General features: G+C 52.4%; 1 protein-coding gene across 3 annotated transcripts in view; it reads right to left on the bottom strand.

Moving 5' to 3' along the window:
• Positions 1–22,473, bottom strand: part of TNRC6A (trinucleotide repeat containing adaptor 6A) — an 853,894-nt gene that overhangs the window by 327,106 nt on the left and 504,315 nt on the right. For 2 of the 3 annotated variants that reach the window (XM_069647380.1, XM_069647381.1), the window contains one exon: positions 12,734–12,880. The exons of the other annotated variant lie outside the window; for it this stretch is intronic. In XM_069647380.1, the coding sequence (XP_069503481.1) occupies positions 12,734–12,880 (147 nt within the window). The remainder of the gene's footprint in view (positions 1–12,733; positions 12,881–22,473) is intronic. 3 annotated transcript variants of the gene reach the window in all.

Raw genomic sequence — 22,473 nt, 5'->3', positions numbered from 1 at the left:
ACAAAGAGTTGTGACGTCTTCCGAAAACACTTTGTGCGGTCTACGTAGAACTTCAGCGCTCTAGCCACATCCAGCGAGTGCAAAGTCCTCTCAGCCGGCGACGAAGGCGACGGGAAGAACACAGGCAACACCAAGGGTTCGTTGAGATGGAAGTCCGCCTGTACCTTGGGCATGAAGGAGGGGTGCGTCCTGAGCACTACCCTCGTGTCATGAAAGTCAAGTATGGGGCCTTGCAGGAAAGGGCCTGGATCTCTCCCACTCGTCGTGCGGAGGTGATGGCCACAAGAAACGCTGTTTTCCACGACAGAAATTTCAACGGAGTTGAGTGCAGAGGCTTGAACGGAGGTCCCATGAGCTTGGTCAGCACCACGTTGAGCTCCCACGCCGGGGCCGGAGCCTTCACCGGCGGGAACGATCTGAACAGTCCCTTCATGAACTCTTTCACCAGACGATGAGACCACAAGGACGTCCGCCCCGTGGTTCTGGTGTATCGGGAGATCGCAGCAAGATGAATCTTGATGGACGCGTGTGCCAGTCCAGCTTTGGCCAGCGTCAGCAGGTACGGCAGTACTTGGGGAGCCGTAATTCGTAGAGGGTTAATCTTCTGTGCGTGGCACCAGACAGAGAACCTCTTCCATTTGTGTCCGTAGCATTTAAGCGTCGAGGACGCCCTGGCCTTTGCAAGAACCTCTCTGCAGTCGGCCGGTATGTCGTATCCTCCAAACTCTAGCGCTGCAGGAGCCAGGCCTGCAAGTTCAGCGATTTCGGGTCGTGGTGGAGGATGGCGCCTCCTTCCCTGGAGAGTAGATCCGCGTCCACCGGCAGCTTGATTGGCGGGGACGCTGACAAGTCCAGAAGGTCCGGGAACCATATCTGCCTCGGCCACGCAGGTGCGACGAGGATCATCCTGCACCGTGACCTCTTGAGCTGGTTGACGAGCCGGATTAGCAGTGGCAAAGGAGGGAACGCGTAGAGGAACAGGCCCGCCCAGGGGAACGAGAAAGCATCGCCCATGCTCCTCGCCTGGGGAAACCTGCTGGCGAACCTCCGGCACTTGGAGTTCGTCGCCGTCGCGAACAGGTCGATCTGGGGTGTGCCCCACTGTCGGAAGAGGCGATCCACTAGATCCTGCCGTAGCTCCCACTCGTGGCACGAGCGCAGCTCCCTGCTGAGTGAGTCGGCGATGGTGTTTTTTATCCCTGCCAGATGAAACGGCACCAGAAATATCCTTTGGGCGACGGCCCAATGCCACAGGTCCTGCGCCTCCTTGGACAGTGCTGGGGACCTGGTTCCGCCCGGTTTCCTGATGTAAAACATGGTGGTGGTGTTGTAGGTGAAGATCCTCACCACCTTGCCCTTGAGGGACGGAAGGAAGGACCTGAGGGCCCAAAACACTGCACGGAGCTCCAGGACGTTGATATGTAGGGATTTCTCCGTCGGGAGCCAAAGGCCTCTTGCGTGCAGATTTTCGGTGTGCGCTCCCCACCCTTCCAGGGAGGCATCGGTGGTCACTGTCTCCTGGTGGGCTGGGGTCTGGAAGTCCATGCCCGCCGTCAGATGCGCGCGGGTGCCCCACCACCGGATCGCTCGTCGGAAACTCTCGTCGAGTGTGATCCTTTCCTCGAAGCTGCCCGTCGTTTGGATCCAGCGCGCGTCCAGGAACTCCTGCAACGGGCGCATCCGGAGCCTGCACATGTCCGACGGGGAGGCCAGAAGGGACACTGTGTTGAGCCTCGCTCCCAGAAACAGAGCGTCTTGCGCGGGTACCAGGTAGGATTTAGCGTAGTTCATGGAGTATCCCAGATCGGTGAGAAGTTGGACGGTCCTTGCCGTGTGAACCACGGCGAGCTTCCTCGTCTTGGCTCGGATGAGCCAGTCGTCCAGGTAGGGGTAGACGTGGACCCCCTCGCGGCGCAGCTGCGCCGCCACCGGTGCGAGGCACTTGGTGAATACCCTGGGTGCCGACCGTAGTCCAAAGGTGAGGGCTTTGAACTGGTAATGACGCCCTTGGACCACAAACCTGAGGAATTTTCGGTGCCCCTTTAGGATGGGAATATGGAAGTAGGCATCCTCCAAATCCAACGACGACAGGAAGTCTCCTTCCTCCAGCTGACCCAGGACGTGCTGGAGGGTGACCATCCGGAACTTCTGCGCCTTGATGAACTTGTTCAGACGTCGCAGGTCCAGGATGGGGCGCCATCCCCCCGTCTTCTTCTTCACGAGGAAGTATCTCGAGTAAACTCCGGAGCCCCGAAGCCTCTTTGGGACGAGTTCGATGGCGCCCTTCCTGAGCATCGCCTTTACCTCCAGGAGAAGTTGAGGGACGTGAAGTTCTTTCCTGGCTACGGGGGGGACGCGCGGACACCTTCTTTGAAACTCGAGCGCGTGGCCCCAGGCCAAGGCGTCCAGCACCCAACGGTCGGTGGAGATGGACTCCCACACCCTGATGAAGCTCGCCAGCCGGCCTCCCACCGGGGTGCTTCGGTGGGGGCCCGACCCCACGGCCGGTTCAATCCTGCTTCGACGAGGCTTTGCCGCCTTTACCTCCTTAGCGACGACGGCGGGGTCCGCCAGACTTGCCTCGTCCTCTGTAGGCCTCCTGAGACGACGAGCGGGCCCGCTTGACGGTAGGTGGAGAAACCGCCGCCGGAACCTTTGGAGGCGCCCTTGCCTCCGCTGCTCCGAAAGGGCGTCCGTCGTTGTTGCAGAACTCCAAGGGCCTGGGCCGTCTTAGTGTCCGCTTTAATGGCCTGAAGGGAATCGTCCACTGTTTTCCCAAACAGGTTGTTCCCATCGAAGGGCATGTCCAGGACTCTGGTTTGAACGTCTTGACGGAAGTCCGTAGCCTTGAGCCATCCACGCCGCCTAAGGCAAACGCCGTTGCCCAACTGGCGGAACCCAGTGTCGGCGATGTCCGTCGCAATGGTAATGGCGTGGTCCGAAGCCACCTCACCGTCCTGCAGGATCTCCAGGGCCTCTGCCCTCTTGTCGTCCGGCAAGAAGTACAGCAGGGGAGCCAGTTTGTAACAGAGCTCCCTGTCGTAGCGGGCCACGATAGCCAAGGCGTTGGCCGCTTTAATCGTCGTCGCTGCAGACGAGATGACTCTGCGTCCCATAGCGTCCAATTTCTTTCCCTCGCCGTCCGGTGGGGAAGTCGATGTGGAGGCCGCACCCCCCCCCTGCTTTCTTCCTGGCCGCCGCGGAGACGACGGAGTCTGGGGTAGGCTGCGCCCGGAGGCACAGGGGGGCCGTGTCCGGGACCCGGTACTTCTTCTCGTACCGGTCTCTTCTAGCTGGCGTCGTGGAAGGGTTCTTGAGGAGGGTGAGGCCCTCATCCCAAATGTTGTCCAATAGAGGCACTGCGAGGACCGTCTTCCTCTTGGCCTCGCGCCGCTGATAAAGGAAACCTTCCTTCTTCTTCTCCTCAGGGCAGAGTTGGAAAAGCTCGGATGCCCTGGTGATCATGGAGTGGAACGATCCAATCTCGTCGGGCGGAGAAGCCCTGGTGGGAGGCGACGACGGTACATCCTCGTCGTGTACCCGTCGCTGCCGTGTCAGTCCCCGTATCATCCCCTCGGGTGGACGGGGAGGAGGGCTGGATGGGGCGCGACGGCTGAAAAGGAGGTGGAGGGTGGATCCTTCTTTTCTTGGTAGGGGGAACACCAGAAGGTCCCGGTTCTGGGTCCCCCGACGGGAGAGGCTCCGTCGGCAACGGTAGTCTCGTCCTTATCTCTGAGCATAAGGACTGTATAGCCAACAAAATGGCCGCCGAGTTGTCTCGCGGCGCTGGCAGAGGGGAATCCGACTGGCGATCAGGGGCCCCGTCGGTACCCTCGACGATGTCGTCGTCACCTGCGTCGGGATCCATCCCGACGGGCCGGTCTTCTTCCACGCCGAGGCCGTGGCTTAAGACCTCGACCAGCTCCTCCTCTGAGGTTGAAGCCGAATCTACGACGACGCCCTGCCCCCCTTTTTCTTCCCCACGGGGGATTTCACGGGGGTCCTATCAATGGGCACAAAAGAGGACTCCCTCCGAGGTGGCAGGGAGACTCTGGGCCCCGAGGTCGCTACCACTGGTGTAGCCTCCACAGGCTGAGCCAGGGCCGCCGCGACAGTTTCGATAGAGGGCTTGGCCGGATGGATTAAGGCCTTCACCACCTTAGGTGCGCTCACCGCCTTATCCTTGAGGGGGGGGGGGGGGGGGGGGGACACTGCCTCGCTCCCCCTCCGCCTTCGAGCTCGACCGTGGCCTCTCCAGGAGCTTCGCCGGGTGCTCGGCCTTCCTCTTACCCGACCCAGAGCGTTGGCTCGTGGTTGATGGTGCCGGGGAGGGTGCGCCCTGCCTGGCGCCCGTAGAGCCTGACCGTTCGGCGCTCCCGGTGCCAGCGGACTCGCAGTGCTTGGCCTTATGTTGGACCCCCGTCGCCGGGGCGTCCTCAAAGGTCTTAGAAGACCGCTCGGATTTCTTCCTCTTCTTCTCGCCGGACGGGCTCTTCCCTTCTAGCCAGTTGGCGAGACGTTGATGGCGGTCCTTCATGGTCCGCTCCGACATGTTGCCGCAAAACGCACAGTCTTTCTCCACGTGCGGCTTGTCCTCATGTAGGCAGTAAAGACAAAAAGAGTGTTCGTCCTCCTTGAAGACATTCTGCAGCTGGCATCCAGGGCAGACCCTGAACAGCTTTCCGGGCGTCGAGCTTCCATTCTCCTGGGCCATGACCGGGCCTGAGAAACTTCTGGAGTCCTCCAAAAGCGTAGCTCGACGAAATCTTCACCCTTGAGGGGCGCAGACGAATCCGACACGGGTCCCCGTTGATCGGATGGAGAGTCGGTGGAGCTTGAGGCTCTTTTGACCGAAAAAACGAAGTTTTTGAGGAAAAACGTGAAAAAAAATAGCACTAACGCTCGAGAGCAATAGCACAAGGATCCCAACACATGAACGTGCGGTAAAAATCTGAAGATGGCTGCCAGAGGCGGGGCTTAGGTAGAGGGCAGTCATTGGCTGTGGTCAGTATGACGCAGAGATCAGTGATTGGTTATTACTACGAAAGACAGATCAGAAACGAAACTGATACTGGTTTTTTCTTTACCGAGGATTCCCAGCCTGACGACGGGGAATATTCATGAGCATGTGAATCCATGCCAGACACCATGCTGGAGAATAAAAGATTGAATGACCATTTGAGCGACAGTCAAATGGTCGGAAAAAAAGGTTGAATTTTTAATTTATTTATATATTTTTTTAGTTTTGGTTGGTTAAAAAATATTTTAAATAAAGAAAACAGGGGTTTGGGGGGGAAACCCCCCCCATAAAAAAAAGAACATTTTTTCGACCATTTGACTGTCGATCAAATGGCATTCGATCCTTTGGTTTTCGACCAAATGACTGGTAACCAAAGTATGCATCTTTCATGTCCATGTTGCCATGTAATTCCCCCCTGTTCTAGCAGAGGAAGTACCACCTGCAGCATAGTAATCCTGAATTTGTGTGGCTTGACATGTGTTTGCAGGGTGCAGGACGAAGACCAGGCGCATTGTTAGATCTTTCTTTGGAACAAGCAAGCACACTAAATAAATGCCTTGGTTTTCTTCCAGAGGTGGTGCCATTTCGATCGTTCCTTTTTGCAACAGTGTTAAAATGTCCTCCTGTAGAATTAAGTAATGCTCCGACATTCTCCTTGTTCGAGGAGAAAGGTGGGGATGTTTTTCCAGAAATGGGAAGGTTATTCTAGAAATGTGATTCAATAACCTCTTGCCACGGTTGTGAGCCACTAGCGATCTGATGTCATCTCCTACCATGTGTGGGTGAACAATGAAATGCGACCCCCTACCGCGGAAGCATGGGAGGGAACATGAACTGGAACGTCATTTGTTGGCGGGGGCAGTTGAGCCTCTAGAGGCGAACACTGCACTGACTTTTGCTACTACAAAACCCTCTGTGCAGGTTTGACTGATGAGATTGTCCTTGCTGACTGTAGTAGGAAGAGGGAGTGCTAGGAGTTTTTAAAGGAAAATCAGGAATAGTCTTGAGTCATTATTTGTGCTCCCTTTAGCAGAGCATCTGGTCCCACCTGGATCTAGTCACCAAATCCCTTCTCGTAGAGATTTCACCTGTCAATATCAAAAACACTCCTGTAATGTACTTGTCATTCAAAGAGGTATGCCCTTACAAATTATATAACCTTCCACGGCACGGAAGTTCCCCAAAAACTTAGTATCTGTTAGCACAGTGCCAGCAGCTGACCAATGCAAGAGAAGAACAAGTTACTCTCTTACCTGGTAACGTTCTTTCGATGGGATGGTCCGACGACACATTCCATATGTATGACATGTAATCACCACAGCTGTGCTGCATCGGAAAATCTTCCGCGTCCTGCATCAATGATGTCGATACGCCGCCCTCGAGGACCTCCTCCGACGGCCGACATCACTGGATGTTATAAGTAGGACGCACATCGCCCGAAGCCTCAGTTGTAGTTTTTTCCAGAACGTGTGGCACCAATCTTCTGCTAGTCTGACACACAAAGCCTTGCGGAAACATAAGTTGCAATTGCATAAGAAATTCTGTAGCGGGGAAGGCAGGGAGGGAGCGATATGGAATACGTCGGACAATCCCATCGAAAGAACGTTACCAGGTAAGAGAGTAAATTGTTCTTAGAGAGGATTGGGTCCACCGACGTATTCCATATCTATGACAGACTCCCAAAGCAGTACCAATGCAAGGAGGTGGGAAAAGAATTTTAGAAAACAGAAATTTAGAATGCCCAATCAAATTGCAGAGTAAAGGACGGCCTTGCCAAAGGCCAGATACTGCCCACGGATGGAATCAAGGGAGTAGTGACGTACAAAAGTATGTACCGAAGCCCAGGTGGCTGCATCACAGATGTTACGAATAGGAACACCCCTCTGTAGGGCAGTAGAGGCAGCCCTACCCCTGGCAGAATGGGCCCGCAAGCTGACCGGTGGGTCCTTACCCCGCCAAGCGCTAACACTCAGAGATTGCCAAAATAATCAAGCGAGACAAAGGGCCTCATTACGACCCTGGCGCTAATGAGTTAACGGCGCCGTAAAAGGCTGCGGCGCCGTTAACCCATTAGCGCCTTACTACGAGATCCCTTTGCGGGACCCGACCTGAACAGCTGGTCTAGATCAGCCGTTAAGTAGGGACCCGCAAAGGGACCTTGGTGCCAAGTACGGTACCGCAATTTGCGGTACCGTACTTAGCGCCTTCCCCATTCCCATTGAGCCCTATGGTGCAAAAATGGGAATGGGGAAGGGCCATGGAGGAAGGGGGAATTACCGCCCCGCCAACCTTGTAATGGGGTGGTAATTCCCCCTTTCTCCATGGAGGAGTCGGTAAGTTACCGGCATGGACCATGGTGCTATTAGCACCATGGTTTTCCGCCTGGGTCGTAATGAGGCCCAAAGTCTGTTTCGCCACAGCTTGTCCCAAACGCTTTCCAGCGTAACCAATGAAGAGTTAATCGTCCACTCTGACCCGGGAAAAGCGTGAAATATAAAAGCTTAACTCTCTCCTAGGAGCAAGCCTATGGAGCCTCTCCTCTTCCTTACCAGGATGTGGAGGAGGATAAAACGCCGGAAGAACAACCTTCTGGCCTAAATGAAATTCCAACACCACCTTCGGAAGAAAGGAAGGACGAACTCTGAGGACAACCCTGTCCTTATGAAACACAGTGAAGGGTGGCTTAACTCAAAGTGCCTGTAACTCACTCACTTTGCGAGCGGAAGTGACCGCAACCAAAAATACAGTTTTAAGAGTTAACAGTCTCAAAGGGCATGAATGCAAAGGCTCAAACGGAGCACCCATCAGAAACTTAAGAACAAGGTTCAAATCCCAAACGGGCATGTGGAAAGGTGACAGAGGGAACACATTAGGGAGCCCTTCCAGAAACTGAGAATTTAAAGGAATTTTAAAATAGGAACACTCTTCAGACGAGCGCTTAAATATGGACTTCGCCGTCAGGTAACCATTAACGGTACCCACTTGCAAGCCCCTGTGGGCCAAAGAAAGTAAAAAAGACAGAACCATGGGAATGTCACATGCAAAAGGATCCACATTCTTAACATTGCACCAGTCGCAGAGCTTACGCCAACAGCACAGGGACTTTGTTGCGGACCGTCAGTTGAGCAACAGCTCCATCACGTCTTCAGGGAGGTCCCAATCCTTATACCTCAACCTTTCAGAAACCAAGCGTGAAGGTTGAGGGATCTGACCTCTGGATGGAGAACCTGACCCCCCTCCCGTGAGAGCAGATCGTCTCGGTAGGGAAGACGACGTGGAGGGCAGATGGACAAGTCGAGAAGGTCCAGGTACCACGTCCTCCGGGCCCGCGCCGGAGCAATGAGGATCATCCGGGAACCTCACCTCCGTAACCTCTGCAGTACTTGCGGGATGACGGGGACTGGAGGAAACGCGTACAGCAGTGGGAATGACCACTCCACCATGAAGACGTCTCCTAAGGCTCCTTTTGGAGGAAATTCCCGTAAGCAGAACCTCTCGCACTTCCGGTTGACACTGGAGGCAAAGAGATCCACTTGAGGGGTCCCCCAAAGGGCAACGATCTCCAGGAGAATCTCCTGAGCCAACTCCCACTCGTGAGAGACCGCGCTCTGCCTGCTCAGAGCGTCCACCGTCTCGTTTTCGTCTCCGGCCAGATGAACTGCCGAGATCGAAACTTCCTGCTGGATTGCCCAGAACCAGAGCTAGATCGCCTCCCTGCACAGAGGAAGTGACCCTGCCCCCCACCCCTTTTTGTTGAGGTAGTGCATGGCCAGCGTGTTGTCCGTCAGGATCAGGACATTCTTCCCTCGCACAGTCGGCAGAAAAGCCTTCAGGGCTAGCCTGACGGCACTCCGCTCCAAGAGATTGATATGGAGTCTCGAATCCGACGGAGACCAACGACCGCTGACTGTCAACTCGTTGGCATGAGCTCCCTATCCCGTGAGGGATGCGTCCGTCACGATCGTTAACTCCGGCCAGGGTAGCCAAAATGGAGCCCCCTTCATAAGATTGTCTTCCACGGCCCACCACAGAAGGTCCTGGGCGACCGAGGACGGCACCTGAACAGGGTCCGACAACCTGCCGGAGGACTGAGACCACAGAGCTTGAGTACCCATTGCAAAGATCTCATCCGCAACCTGGCCCCTGGCACCAGAAGAATGCAGGATGCCATGAGGCCGAGCCATCTCAAGAACTCAAACGCTGGGAGACTCTGGGCAAACTGAAACTTGTGCACCATCTGCTGAATGTGATGAGCCCTCACCTGGGGAGAAAAACACTGCCCCAGGGATGTGTCGAGCACAGCTCAGATGTACTGGAGCCTCTGAGTTGGTGTCAAATGGGACTTCTTTAAATTGAGGGAGAAGCCCAGCTTGTGGAGGGAGTGGCAGGGGACTGACAGATGATCCAGGACTTGCTCGGGAGAGCGCGCCCTGATCAACCAATCGCCCAGGTAGGGGTAGACGTGAATCCCCCCTTTCCTGAGGTTCTCTGCCACCACTACCATGAGCTTGGTGAAGACCTCGGGGCGGAGGTCAATCCAAACGGCAGGACCCGAAACTGAAAGTGCGAGTTGCCAACCGCGAACTTTGGGTACTTCTTGTGCTTTGGATGTATCGGCACATGAAAATAAGCGTCCTTGAGGTCGAGAGACACCAACCAATCCTGAAGCTGGAGGGCCTGGAGGACTTGATAGAGAGTAACCATCTTGAACTTGTCCTTCCTGAGGAGTTTGTTCAAACCGCGCAAGTCCATGATGCGTCTCAAACCCCCGTCTTTCTTCGAAATCAAAAAATAAGGGGAATACCATCCCTTGTTCCACCAGTTCTATGGCGCCTTTCTCCAGCAGGGATTGAATTTCCTGCGCAAGGAGCGAATCCGGACTCTTCAAAGAGAGATTCCCCAGTGGATTGTCTTGGGGCATCTGCCGGAAAGGAAGACAGTAGCCGTGGGTTATGATCTCCAGAACCCACACATCTGAAGTAATGGCGCGCCACTCTGCAAGATGCTGCGCCAGCCTTCCCCCAACCGGCGAACTATGGGACATGGCCTCATGACTGAGCTGAAGCAGCTGCGGCGTTGCCTGAGGGCAAAGAGGCAACAGCCCGAGCGGCCTTGGCACCTTGAGTACCTTGTTTTCCACCTTTGGCACTCCTACGGTGGCCCCTTTGACTGGCAGCTCCTCTCGCTTTTCCAAAGGATGAGTAATAACGAAAGGAACCTCCCCTCCATTGCTGTCCCCTAGGAAAAAAAGGCAGAGGTTGGCGAACTGCAGCGCCCAACGACTTCGCTGCAGCTTTGGAGGTCTGCAACCTCTCAAGGCTCTAGTCAGCCTTGCTGCCAAAAAGATGTTCCCCCGTCACAGGACATGTGGAGGAGCCGGGCCTGCACATCAGGAGTAAACCCCAACTTCCGCAACCACGCAAACCTTTACGGTGCTCGCCGCCATGGACCGGCTGACGCAATCTGCCATGTCCAAACCCGACTGAACGGCCTCACACACGGCATCCTTGCCATCCTGAACCATGGCAAAGAAACCATCCCGTTCGTTCCCTTCGAGAATATGTTCAGCCGCTAAGGAAACAGTTCCACAGAGTGCGCGTGAAACGTGACAAGGCACATACGGAGTTGGCCGCCTGAAGCGCCATACTCCCTGAAGAAAACACTTTCTTCGCCCAGCCGTCAAAACGCTTGTCGTCCCTATCAGGAGGGATGGTAAGATACGACGCCTGCTTTGCCGGGGCCGTAGCCACCTGCACCACCAAACTCTCCGGAGTGAGGTGCTTGGTCAAGTAGCAGGGGTCGCTACTGGCTGGGCAGTATTTTTACAGCAAAGACTTGCCCACTGCTGGGAGACTCTCCGGAGCAGTCCAAGCCGCCACCTCCCTCCTCTGTAGAGCCATATGGGACGGCAGTACCGGGTCAGTTGGTAGACCTTGGTCGAGGATATCCGTAAGGTCATCCTGAAGAAAATCCCCTGGGGGAGCAGACCATCCCAAGTACTCGGTGACCCTAGACATAAGGCGCCGGTACGAGGAGTCGGCATGAGTGCCAGGCTCAGGCCTACAAAACTCCACCTCCGGAGAGGTGTCCAGCCCACTGGCATCGTGCAGGGACTGGCGCCGACAGCATCGATGGCGTCGACACAGGCCTCGAGGCCGGAGCCCCGAGTGTGTCCCTCGACAGCCTGGGCGCCGATGGCGTCGACGACTTCTTCGGAGGGGGGGCCATGAAAGAGTCCATCGACGACCTCAGCGTCAACGACTTCCTCGAAGACACCACAGGTGCACACGGTCATGAGCGCGTCGAGGACCGGGAATGACGAGAACGATTCCCCTTGTCCGAGCGGGACCTCTCCCGCGAATCGTGCCGACCACCCGAGCCCGAAGGCGTGCGAGCGGTGTCTCTCGACCGTCCCCACTCTGAGGCGGGGACGGACCAGTGCCCTGCGATTCGAGAATCGCTAACATTTTCTTCCCGAAGGACGCCCATTCCTCCGGCGTCGCATGCTTGGTGGGATAAGCGACTCGCCGGCGGGCAGAGTCCTCGGATGAGGACGGGGAAGGCGACCGATGACGGGAGTTCCTCGAAGAGGCAGAGGAGTGGCGGGACCGAGACCCACTGGACTTCTGACGACGATGCAGAGTCGCCCCTTGAATCATCCATCGAAAGCCCTGCAGACCTCGACTTCCGTGGCTTGGACACCTTACCTACCGACAACTTCTACTTGCGCTCCCGCAAGGCTTTGGACGTGAGCGACTGGCAGTCGACACAGTCATCCATGTCATGGGCCTCCCCGAGGCACCAGAGGCAGGCGTTGTGTGAGTCCGTCAACGAAATCTTGGAGCCACAGTCCCCGCACTTCTTAAAGCCCGGACGCAGGGTGGAAGACGAGGTAGACATCTTCACAAAGAATATACTTCACAATACGAACAGGTTCGAAGAACCGAGAAAGAACAGAAACTCTAAAGGGTCGAGGCGCGCCAAGATCTCCGAAGCGAACATGTTCGCCGAAAAAACGGAACTGAGGCTACGGGCGTCGTGCGTCCTACTTATAACATCCAGTGATGTCGGCTGTCGTAGGTGGTCCTCGAGGGCGGCATATCGACGTCATCGACGCAGGACGCAGAAGATTTTCCGAAGCAGCACAGCTGTGGTGATTACATGTCATAGACATGGAATACGTCAGAGGACCCAATCCCCTCAAAACCTAGCCCCCTCTGCTCACCAGCAGGGGCCCTATTGGAAACAATACATATAACACACAACACCAGGCTTCTACTAACCACAGGTTTTAGCACAATGTTAGACATACCCATTTCCCCTTGATGAGCTCAGAACTTCAGCTCCAGACAGAAACCACACAGCGGCAACTACCTAAAGCATATGCTGAAAATGCCAGTCTTTTTATTATACTTGCAAGGGATCACATTTTCTCAAAACACAAAGAAGCAAAGTTGCCTTTAAGGACACGAAGGGACTACCTGCAATCCGGTCTGGACTGCTGATGTGCTCACTGGGATTGGAGGTCAATTATGGGTAGCTAGTTGCGGCCTCAGTGTGAGGACATAGCTCAAGCACAGACCGAATCACAGCAAGACCTAGTGGTCAGTGACTTGCAAACTTGGGAACATGTTCATCTGCGAGACATTCACTCTTGCTCTGCGCGGTTTGCCACACATGGCTAAGATCCTCAACAGTATTTTAACAACTCACCTGGCGGACAGAGTTCAGATTTGGCTGGCCCAGCCCAGTCATGGAGCCCAGGGACTGGTTAGGTAGTGCACTATTGCATGGGGGAAGCTTCAGATTTTGATTGGACATAAACAGCATGTTTTGGGACTCTTCTGCTAGAATGGCCTCCTGATTAGACAAAAGGATGCGCAACACCAGCCAGCAAGTGAAGAGGAAGGAAAAAGAGAGAAGCCAAAGTCAAGAACAGAAAACCAGACCAGAGATAGAAGGGCAAGCAGGGACATAGAAAATATTTGAGTTAGTGTAATATTTACAGTGAGCATTGAAGATAAAACAGCAAGATGAGATTGGGAATCCTGATCGCTGTATGTGTTAAGGCTTTATCGCAAATGGCAAGACACTGAGAAACAGCTGCACATTGACATTGCTAGTTCTCAGCCCACCTCCCAATGAGCCCAGGAAGACTGTCAGTCAAACAGAAAAAATTGGCTTGAATATGTCCTTTAGAATGAAACACCCCATCCTCAAAACAGGGATTAAGAAGGGCAAATGTTTAAGAGAAGCCGATTGTGGACTTAATACACAACCAAAGAGCAGGATAAAGTATTTGTGAGGAAATGCAAATGCTTAACTGACCGTTTATCTCCCTTTATGTGTTGTATACACAAGTTATCAAGCAAGGAAAATTATGCAGGCAGCTTAACATTAAAACAAGCAGACTTCAACCAATCGAGAGAGGAGGATTAACAAATATCTGAATATTGCATTATCCGTAGCCACACAGGAGGTTCCAAACACTGCCTCCATTTTACTGAAACAACTCTGAATAGCGATTCTATGTGTTACACTGGTGAGGCCACCTGTAAAGTCATGTAACATGAAAAACATTGCAATAAGGCCACCACACATTGTAAGCATGCTAAAGTATTGAGTGAAGCATCTGAATTCAATAGGTATAACAAATTAATCAGCAGTTCTTTACTGTGTCTAAAGGAATTGGCTGCATGTCTGAGTAAATATTTTGGCAATACATTGTTAAGAGATTGTAAACGTACCTAGTATCACAGTGATAGTGGGAATAGATGGAATCAGCCATACTGTCAGTAGGTATGAAGCAACAGCCCATCTAGTTTATCTGATGCTACGATTTGCCCAAATCCTACCTAATCACACATTGCAAGTTCTGTTTTCTCAAAATTACACAGAGCAAAAGTCTGGTGCACTTTCATTGCGTTCATGTCACTGCGTGCCCATCTGCACCATAGCCTTATGTGAGCATGCTTTTGTTCGGGCCTTCTTTTCCCTTGTTGTTGGCATACACCACACCCCACCCCTTTCTACTTTGGGTAATTTGACATTCTGCTTGCTGGCTTCTTTTTGGGGGTGGCGAGGAGGGGCGGGGGGGCATTATTTGGGTTGCAAACAGGGCCCCCATCCATCTACCCCCATTTCAAACCTGTATGTTATGCAGACCCTTTTTATATCAGCACTTTGCAAGTGCAGCACCGTCAGGATTCTGCAAGCAGCGCACTGGTGGCGTCCTGCTCCTATTTCTGCCCATTACTGTTTGACTGGCTGAGAAACATTCTCTGTCCCAAAGTACCAAGAAACAATCTATATAATTTGTACACTTTAAATGAAACTAAAGATCGTATTCCCTCTACATCTCAAACCAACCCCTATTTGTGAGAAGTATGAGAATGCATTACTTACCGTAAAGGCATTTCTGATGATTGTATCTGCTTAGATTCACATGCTGTGCATAGGTCCGACATCCAGTGGTCACTGCGGAGTATTGCATTTTGTTTTTCGTAGTGGAAAAGGGGACGTCGACAAGGCGTGTCTGAAACACTATCCCTATAGTGACGTGCGTTGTACCCACAATCCCTCACGCGTCGAGGTCCCTCTGTTTGTATTTTTCTGCCCTGAGGGAGCCTTCTAGACGTGAGTGAGTACAGAAAAGAGAGATATATAAAGGAAGTCTATGTTCCTTCCATCCGAGCGGGGAGGAAGGGCGGGCGCATGTGAATCTAAGCAGATACAATCATCAGAAATGCCTTTACGGTAAGTAATGCATTCTCTTCTGATGTTTGTTAATCTGCTTAGAATCACATGCTGTGCATAGACTAGCGAGCAGTACCCGGAGTTGGCGGTGGGTTATGAGAAGGAACAGTAGAGAAAAGGTGTCTTAATACTGCCTGTCCCACCTGGGAGTCAGATCTAGAGTGTGTATCTAGACAGTAGTGTTTTGTAAAGGTGTGCACAGAACTCCAGGTAGCCGCTTTGCAGATGGACTCAAGGGGAACATTTGCAATGAATGCTATGGATGCCCCCGTGCCTCGAGTAGAGTGTGCTCTTGGCCTAAAGGGCAGTTCTCTCTTAGCAAGAGTATAGCAGAGAGTGATGCATTGAACAATCCATCTAGAAATAGTGGATTTTGAAACTGCATCTCCTTCTCTTCCTGCTGCCACCGAGACGAAGAACTGATTAGTCTTCCTCAGTGGTCTGGTTCTTTCCATGTAGAACATGACCGCTCTGCGTACATCTAGTGTGTGCAGAGTCCTTTCTCCCAAATTGGAAGGATTTTGAAAGAACGTTGGTAGTTCTATAGACTGGTTTACGTGGAATTTAGAAATAAATTTAGGAGCAAACCTAGGGTGAGTGCGTAGAACCACTTTATCTTTGTGAACTGTAACGAAGGGGTCTAGAATAGAAAGAGCCTGAAGTTCACTTACTCTCCTGATGGAGGTGATAGCTATTAAAAAAGCAGTCTTAAGCGTGAGGTGTTTAAGAGATGCTTTGTGCATGGGTTCGAATGGAGAGCCCATGAGTCTGGTGAGTACCACATTAAGGTCCCATCCGGGAGCTGGGTCAGCTATCGGGGGGTGTATTCTCTTTACTCCTTCCATGAAGGCCTTTATAACAGGGATCCTCCACCACGACACTTTGAGTTGGGAAGTGGTGTATGCAGAAAGTGCAGCTAGGTGGACTTTAATGGAGTTAAACACTAGACCTGAATCCAATAGGTGGGTGAGGTATAGGACCACATGTGTGGGAGAGCAGTCAATAGGGTTGATGCTTTTACTCTTGCACCAGATGACAAATCTTTTCCACTTGCTAGAATAGCAGTGGCGAGTGTTCGGTTTTCGGGCTTCCCTGAGGATGTCCATGCATCTTTGCGGGAGTTGTAGATGTCCGAACTCTATGATCTCAGGAGCCAAGCTGCTAAGTTCATGTTCTGGGGGCATGGATGCAGCGTCCTGCCTTTGTCCTGAGACAGCATGTTGTACGGGCAGGGGAGTTTTACTGGGGGGGATAGAGACATCTCCATCAAGTGAGCGAACCATGGTTGTCGTGCCCACATTGGGGCCACTAGTATCATGGTCACTTGTTCCTGGTGCATCTTGTGCACCACTTTGTTGAGAAGGGGAGTCGGGGGAAAAGCGTAAACAAATTTCCCTGACCATTGCATCGACAGACCGTTCCCCTTGGATTGGTTCTGGGGGTACCTGGAGGCGTAACTTGGGCATTGTGAGTTTTCCAGGGTTGCGAACAGGTCTATTTCTGGGAATCCCCATTGTGTGAAGACGTCGAAGACGATGTCTTCGTGCAGGCGCCATTCGTACTCTTTGGGCAGGGGGAAATCTCTGCTGAGGCTGTCTGCTAGCAGATTGAGTTCCCCGGGTACATGTAGTGATAGTAGGAACATGTTCTGTTTGAGAGCCCACTTCCATATATTCTGGGCCAGCTTGGACAGGCCTGGAGAGTGGGTGCCCCCTTGCTTGTTGATGTAGTACATGGCCGTGGTGCTGTCTGTAAGGACCATTACTGTTTTGCCTTGTAGGTGTTCCTGGAAGGCTTTTAGCGCCTTGAACACAGCTAGTAGCTCCAGTAGATTTATGTGTTTGGATGCTACGTTCGGAGTCCACACTCCGTGAGCAGTCTGATGGGATAGGTGCGCCCCCCATCCTGTGAGGGATGCGTCTGTGGTTAGAGTGGCTTCCGCCGCGGGTGTGGCAAAGGGTTTCCCTTTTTCCATGTTTTCCTTTGTCCACCACCGTAGCGAGAGAACTAAGGCCTGCGAGACCACAACTAGATCCTCCCATAGTCCGCTGGCCTGACACCACTGGCTGTTGAGCCACTCTTGCATTGGGCGCATGCGCAGGCGCGCGTGAGGTACCAAATAAATACACGACGCCATCATTCCTAGCAAGCGCATTGCTTTGCGTACCGTCACCTCTCGACCGGTTACATATTGAGGGATTTGAAACAGCATGTTTTGGACCCTCTCTTTGGAGGGGAAGACGAGGCCGTCCTTTGTTTGAATTAGAGCCCCTAGGAATTGCTTGATTTGACTGGGGTCTAAACTGGACTTCTTTTCGTTGATGGAGAAGCCCAACTGGAACAAAAGGTCTACTGTCTTTTGGGTATTGGAGAAGCATGTTTCGTAAGAATCCCCTGTTATGAGCCAGTCGACGAGGTAAGGGTAAACTGGGATGGACAACCTGCGCAGGTGGGCCGCTGCCACTGCCAGCACCTTCGTGAATACCCTTGGTGCTGATGCTATGCCGAAGGGTAGCACTTTGAACTGGTAGTGTTTGCCCTCTATCATGAACCTGAGGTATTTTCTGTGCGCTGGCAACATTAAAATATGAAAGTATGCATCTTTCATGTCCAATGTTGTCATGTAATCTCCCTGAGAAAGCAGTGGGATTACTTCCTGTAAGGTTACCATACGAATCTTTTGGGGTTTGATAAAGTTGTTCGCTGGGCGCAGATCTAATACAGGGCGCATGGTTAGATCCTTTTTGGGTACAAGGAAGTACACTGAATAAATACCTTCCGTTACCTGAGATAGAGGCACGACCTCTATGGCTCCTTTTTCCAGCAGTTGTTGTACTTCTTGGAGAAGGATGGCAAGATGTTCCGGTGTCATGCGACGTCCCCTCGGGGGTCTGTAGGATGGGGAACTGTTGAATTCGATACAGTATCCGTGGGCTACGGTGGACAGTACCCAACGGTCTGACGTTATCTCCTCCCATGCAGGAAGAAAGGATGTTATCCGGCCCCCGACCGGTGTTGCATGGGAGGGGACGCGAATCTTCGCGTCACTTGGAGTTGTTGGGGGCTTGGGAGCCTCTGGGGGTGGATCCCCGACCTCTCCCTTTGCCCCGGCGTTGGCCTCTTTGGCTGTACTGCCCACTATTGGTTTGGTAATTGGTGGCAGGGTATTGCTGATGTTGATTTTGTTGTTGGTGTTGGCCACGAAAAAAGCGTTTGTTGCCATAGCCGCGCCTGGTAGTGGGCTTAGAGATTTGGTCGAGAGTCTTGATAGTGTCGAACTCTTTCTTAGCCATCTCTAGGGCTTCATCTACCGCTTTTCCGAAGAGGTTAGCGTCCTCGACAGGTTTATTTATCAAAGACGCCTGTGTCTCTGGTTTAAAGCCTGAGTTGCGCAGCCATACATGGCGCTTTAGGAGTATTCCTTGTACCAAGGAACGTCCTGCTGTTTCTGCCGCGTCCAGAGAGTTTTTAACAATGCTCTGGTTCACTTGGGTTCCTTCGCCAATAGTTGACAGTAGGCGCGTACGTAAAGGCTCCGGTGCTTCCTCTGCGTCTTTTCGCAGTTTGGCCCACTGCGCGAATTGTTGTTGGCAATTCTTGCTGAGAAGGCAGCCGAGGAAGTAACTCTCTTTGCAAGGGCATATAGCCTTTTGCCCTCCTTGTCAGGGGGTGCCTCACTGGTGGAAAGTGGTACCCCTGCCCTCTTTCTAGTATTAGAAACCACTAGGGAATCAGGAATGGAATGTCCCCTAATGTAGAGGGGGTCTGAGGGTGAAGGAGTGAAAAGTTTTTCAATCCGTGGATTGACCCCTCTGATCATAGCGGGAGTGGACAGCGAAGGTATGATCCTTCTTTTCACTGAAGCGAGGAGTGGAATGGTCTGGCTGACCGGGGGTTTTTCCTTAATCACTCTTTCTACAAAGTCCAATTCTGGAGAGAGTTCCCCGGTGTCGAGTTCGAAATGCGCTGCTGCTCTGCGCAACAGTGCATTGAACGTCGGCTGATCGTCAATTGGAGACGTGTTCCTAACTGGAGAATTGTCCGGAGGAGTTAGGTTTAGGACATCAGTGTCGGAATACACTGATGGTGATTGCCAGGGGTGTGAAGGTCCCTCTTCTGGGTTAACCCCGAAGCCTTCTTCTATAATGTCTGTTCTGTCTTCCAGACATTCCTCCTGGTTCTGTTCTTCATTGTCCATGAAATCATCTTCTTCCTCGAAGTCTTGCTCCTCCCCAGTGAGGTCATATACATCTTGGAAGTCTGAGGCTGTGTCCTGCTGGGGATCGACTAGCCTCGGATTTTTGGCCCTGGGGTCCTCCTGAGGCCCTTCTCTGGTCCTCTTGTGTGTTCGAGAGGCCTGGGTGCTCATGAACTTTTCCATCCTCTCCATACAGAGGTGGAGTCTTTCCATAGTTTCATGGGGTACCCCAGAGCGGTCTGGCGGGGGAAACATAGGGTTATCTAACTCGAAATGGCTCGACCTCTCCCAAAGCGTCGAGGAAAGTGTCCCGTCGCCCTCCGAAAAACCTTCCGGTGTGTCGGGAGACTCCCTGTCTGAAGGGGGTAGTCCCTGCTTCCCTTCGGGCTTTTTCGGCGTATCCTTTAACTTATGCGTAACGCTCGACGAAATCTTCGGCGTACGCTTTTGGGCGTCGGCTACAGCGATCCTTGCTAAGCTATCGGTGACTCGTTTGTCGGCGGAAGCTTGAGTTTTCGACGCTATGGGTATCGAACGCTCTACGGCGGTCTGCGCTTTCTGTTGATGCGCACCGGCCGATGGTTTGGTGGCAGCGCCCTTGTTTGCCGAAAGCCCAGTCGCAGGTCGCGGCTGCGGTTGCGAGAGGGGCTTCGAACCCGAACGGTCCGAGGAGGCCGCCGGTGGAACCTGCGTCTCCTTGGGCGCCGAAGGTCTTTTCGACTTTGTCGAAGAAGAGCCGTGGGTTGTGTGCTTATGTGGATTTTTGTGTGCGTCTGTGTCGCCGGGGTGTTCATCCCCATAAGCAGGGCGTGAGCCGAGCCCGTCGGGGCCGGGGACAGACGACGAAGCGCGTAAGCGCTCCTTAGAGGGGGTTTCGACTTCCGTAGCGGAGGTCGTGTTATCGCGTTCCTCGTCACTGTCGGTGGTAGCAGCGGCGGGTGAACCTTCGGCCTTCGACATTGCGTAGGCCGCCCACCTTTTAACCCTTCGGTCTTTTAGAGTTTTAGGCTTAAGAAGCCGACAAGCCGCGCATCTTTCCTCCTTGTGATCGAGGGGCAAGCAGCGGTTACACCGTGAGTGCTTGTCCTTCCAAGTGAATTTGCCTTTACAAAGTGGGCAAAACCTAAACGGTGTCCTCTCCATAGCCGAGGCAATAAATCGCGATAAACACCCCAAGGGAAAGGAAGGGGAAAAGGAAAGGCATTCTCAGAAAAGACCCAGAGATGTCCCACGACCCCACTCTCCCTACTGTATATGGCCTGCGAGGCCAGGCCACGTGTTCGGCAGCGCCGAAGGATTTCTTCCGCTCGACCCTCCGTCGAAGATTCTTTTCGGCGGAGAACAGCTTACAACTGCGTCGAGGGATGGGTTATAAATATTAGATAAAACACGACCAGAGGTCGATGAGTTGCAATGTCTCTCGAGGAGCTCCGCGTGAAGGCGACCAGAAGCTGGGCGGAAAAAAACAATCTGAGGGACCTCGACGCGTGAGGGATTGTGGGTACAACGCACGTCACTATAGGGATAGTGTTTCAGACACGCCTTGTCGACGTCCCCTTTTCGACTACGAAAAACAAAATGCAATACTCCGCAGTGACCACTGGATGTCGGACCTATGCACAGCATGTGATTCTAAGCAGATTAACAAACATCAGAAATGAAGACTTAACGGCATAATGGCAAGTCTACAAATTAGTAGTGGACATATCCTGCCAGGATCTGCTGCTTTTAGCTATCTACATGTGCATATTGATTCAATTATTGCAACAGAAAAAAATGTTACATTGCCAGGGATCGAAATTAAAATTGGATGGCCAGTAGACAAGAGCAGCTTGTGGGTATCAAGTCATCATCCAGTAGACAGAAGATACTTCTGGGGATCCAGGAGCTAGTACATAGCACACTATCAATCTAGCTTGCGCATGAGTTGAAAATGACATTTTTGACCATAACACATGCGTCATACGCTTTCAACGTCCCCAAGCTATGTTCTGTATTCTTTTTACACATTACCAAACATATAGAGTTACCATTGCATGAGTATATTTGTATGGCACAAGTTGGCCTTGGGAGCAAAAGTAGCACTCCCATGATCCACCAATTTCGAAACCTGCTGTTATGGAGAATTCTCAGAAGAACAAGTTACTTACCATATCTGGTAACGTTCTTTCGATGGGATGTTCCTCCGACGTATTCCATATCTATGACAGGTAATGTCCACAGCTGTGCTGCTGCGGAAAATTTAGGTAGAGGGCGTCCTGCATCGATCCCATGTCCCTTGAGGGCCTCCGTCGAGGGTCGACGACACCGGATGTTATATATAGGACGCACGACGCCCGCAGCCTCAGTTGAAGTTTTTTCCCAGAAAGTGTGGTACCAATCTTCTGCCAGTCTGACTGTAGATAGCCTTGCGGAAACGTAAGCTGCAATCGCATAGGAAATTCTCCAGAGCGGCAGGTTGGGAGGGCGATGTGGAATACGTCGGAGGCACATCCCATCAAAAGAACGTTACCAGATATGGTAAGTAACTTGTTCTTCGGGAGGATTGTGTCCTCCGACTTATTCCATATCTATGACAGAACTCCCAAAGCAGTACCAAACTATGGAGGTGGGAAAAGAATTTAGAAATTTAGAATACCCAATCAAATGGCGGAATAAAGAACCGCCTTACCGAAGGCCAAATCCTGCCTGTGGATTGAATCCAGGGCGTAATGCTTTACAAAAGTACGTGAAGAAGCCCATGTGGCTGCTTCACAAATATTCTGAATAGTAACACCCTGCTGAAGGGCAATGGAGGTAGCCACGCCCCTAGTAGAGTGAGCACGTAATACTACCGTTGGGTCCGTACCCGCCAAACGGTAACACTCCGTAATAGTGAGGAAATCCACCTAAACAAGGTCTGTTTGGTAACAGCCTGGCTCAACCGGTGTTCAGCATAGCCAATAAAGAGCTGATCGTCCACTCTGAACCGGGACATCCGTGAAATGTAAAAGCTCAGAGCTCTACTAGGATCCAACCCATGGAGCCTCTTCATCCTTGCCAGGATGCGGAGGAGGATAAAACGCCGGAACTACCACCTTCTGCCTTAAATGAAAATCAGACACGACCTTCGGCAGAAAAGAAGGCCGCTCCCGAAGGACAACCCTGTCCTTATGGAAAATAGATAAAGGGTTGCTTTGCCGAAACTGCCTGCAACTATCTCTGCGAGCGGAAGTAACCGCAACTAAAAACACTGTCTTGAAAGACAACAGTCTCAAAGGACAAGAGTGCAAGGGCTCAAACGGAGCACCGATCAGAAACTTCAAAACCAAATTCAAATCCCAAACCAGCACCTGGAAAGGGGACGGCGGAAACACATTAGTCAGCCCTTTTAGGAACTACGAAATCAAAGGTATCTTAAAGTAAGAACACTCTTCAGACGAGCACTTAAATAGGGACAGCGCCGCCAAGTAACCCTTAATGGTACCCACTTGAAGGCCCTTGTGGGCTAAAGAAAGCA

Source organism: Ambystoma mexicanum, chromosome 2q, assembly GCF_040938575.1.
Source record: "Ambystoma mexicanum isolate Mex_15411 chromosome 2q, UKY_AmexF1_1, whole genome shotgun sequence".
Lineage (NCBI taxonomy): Eukaryota > Metazoa > Chordata > Amphibia > Caudata > Ambystomatidae > Ambystoma > Ambystoma mexicanum.
This window is presented reverse-complemented; position numbering and strand designations above follow the sequence as displayed.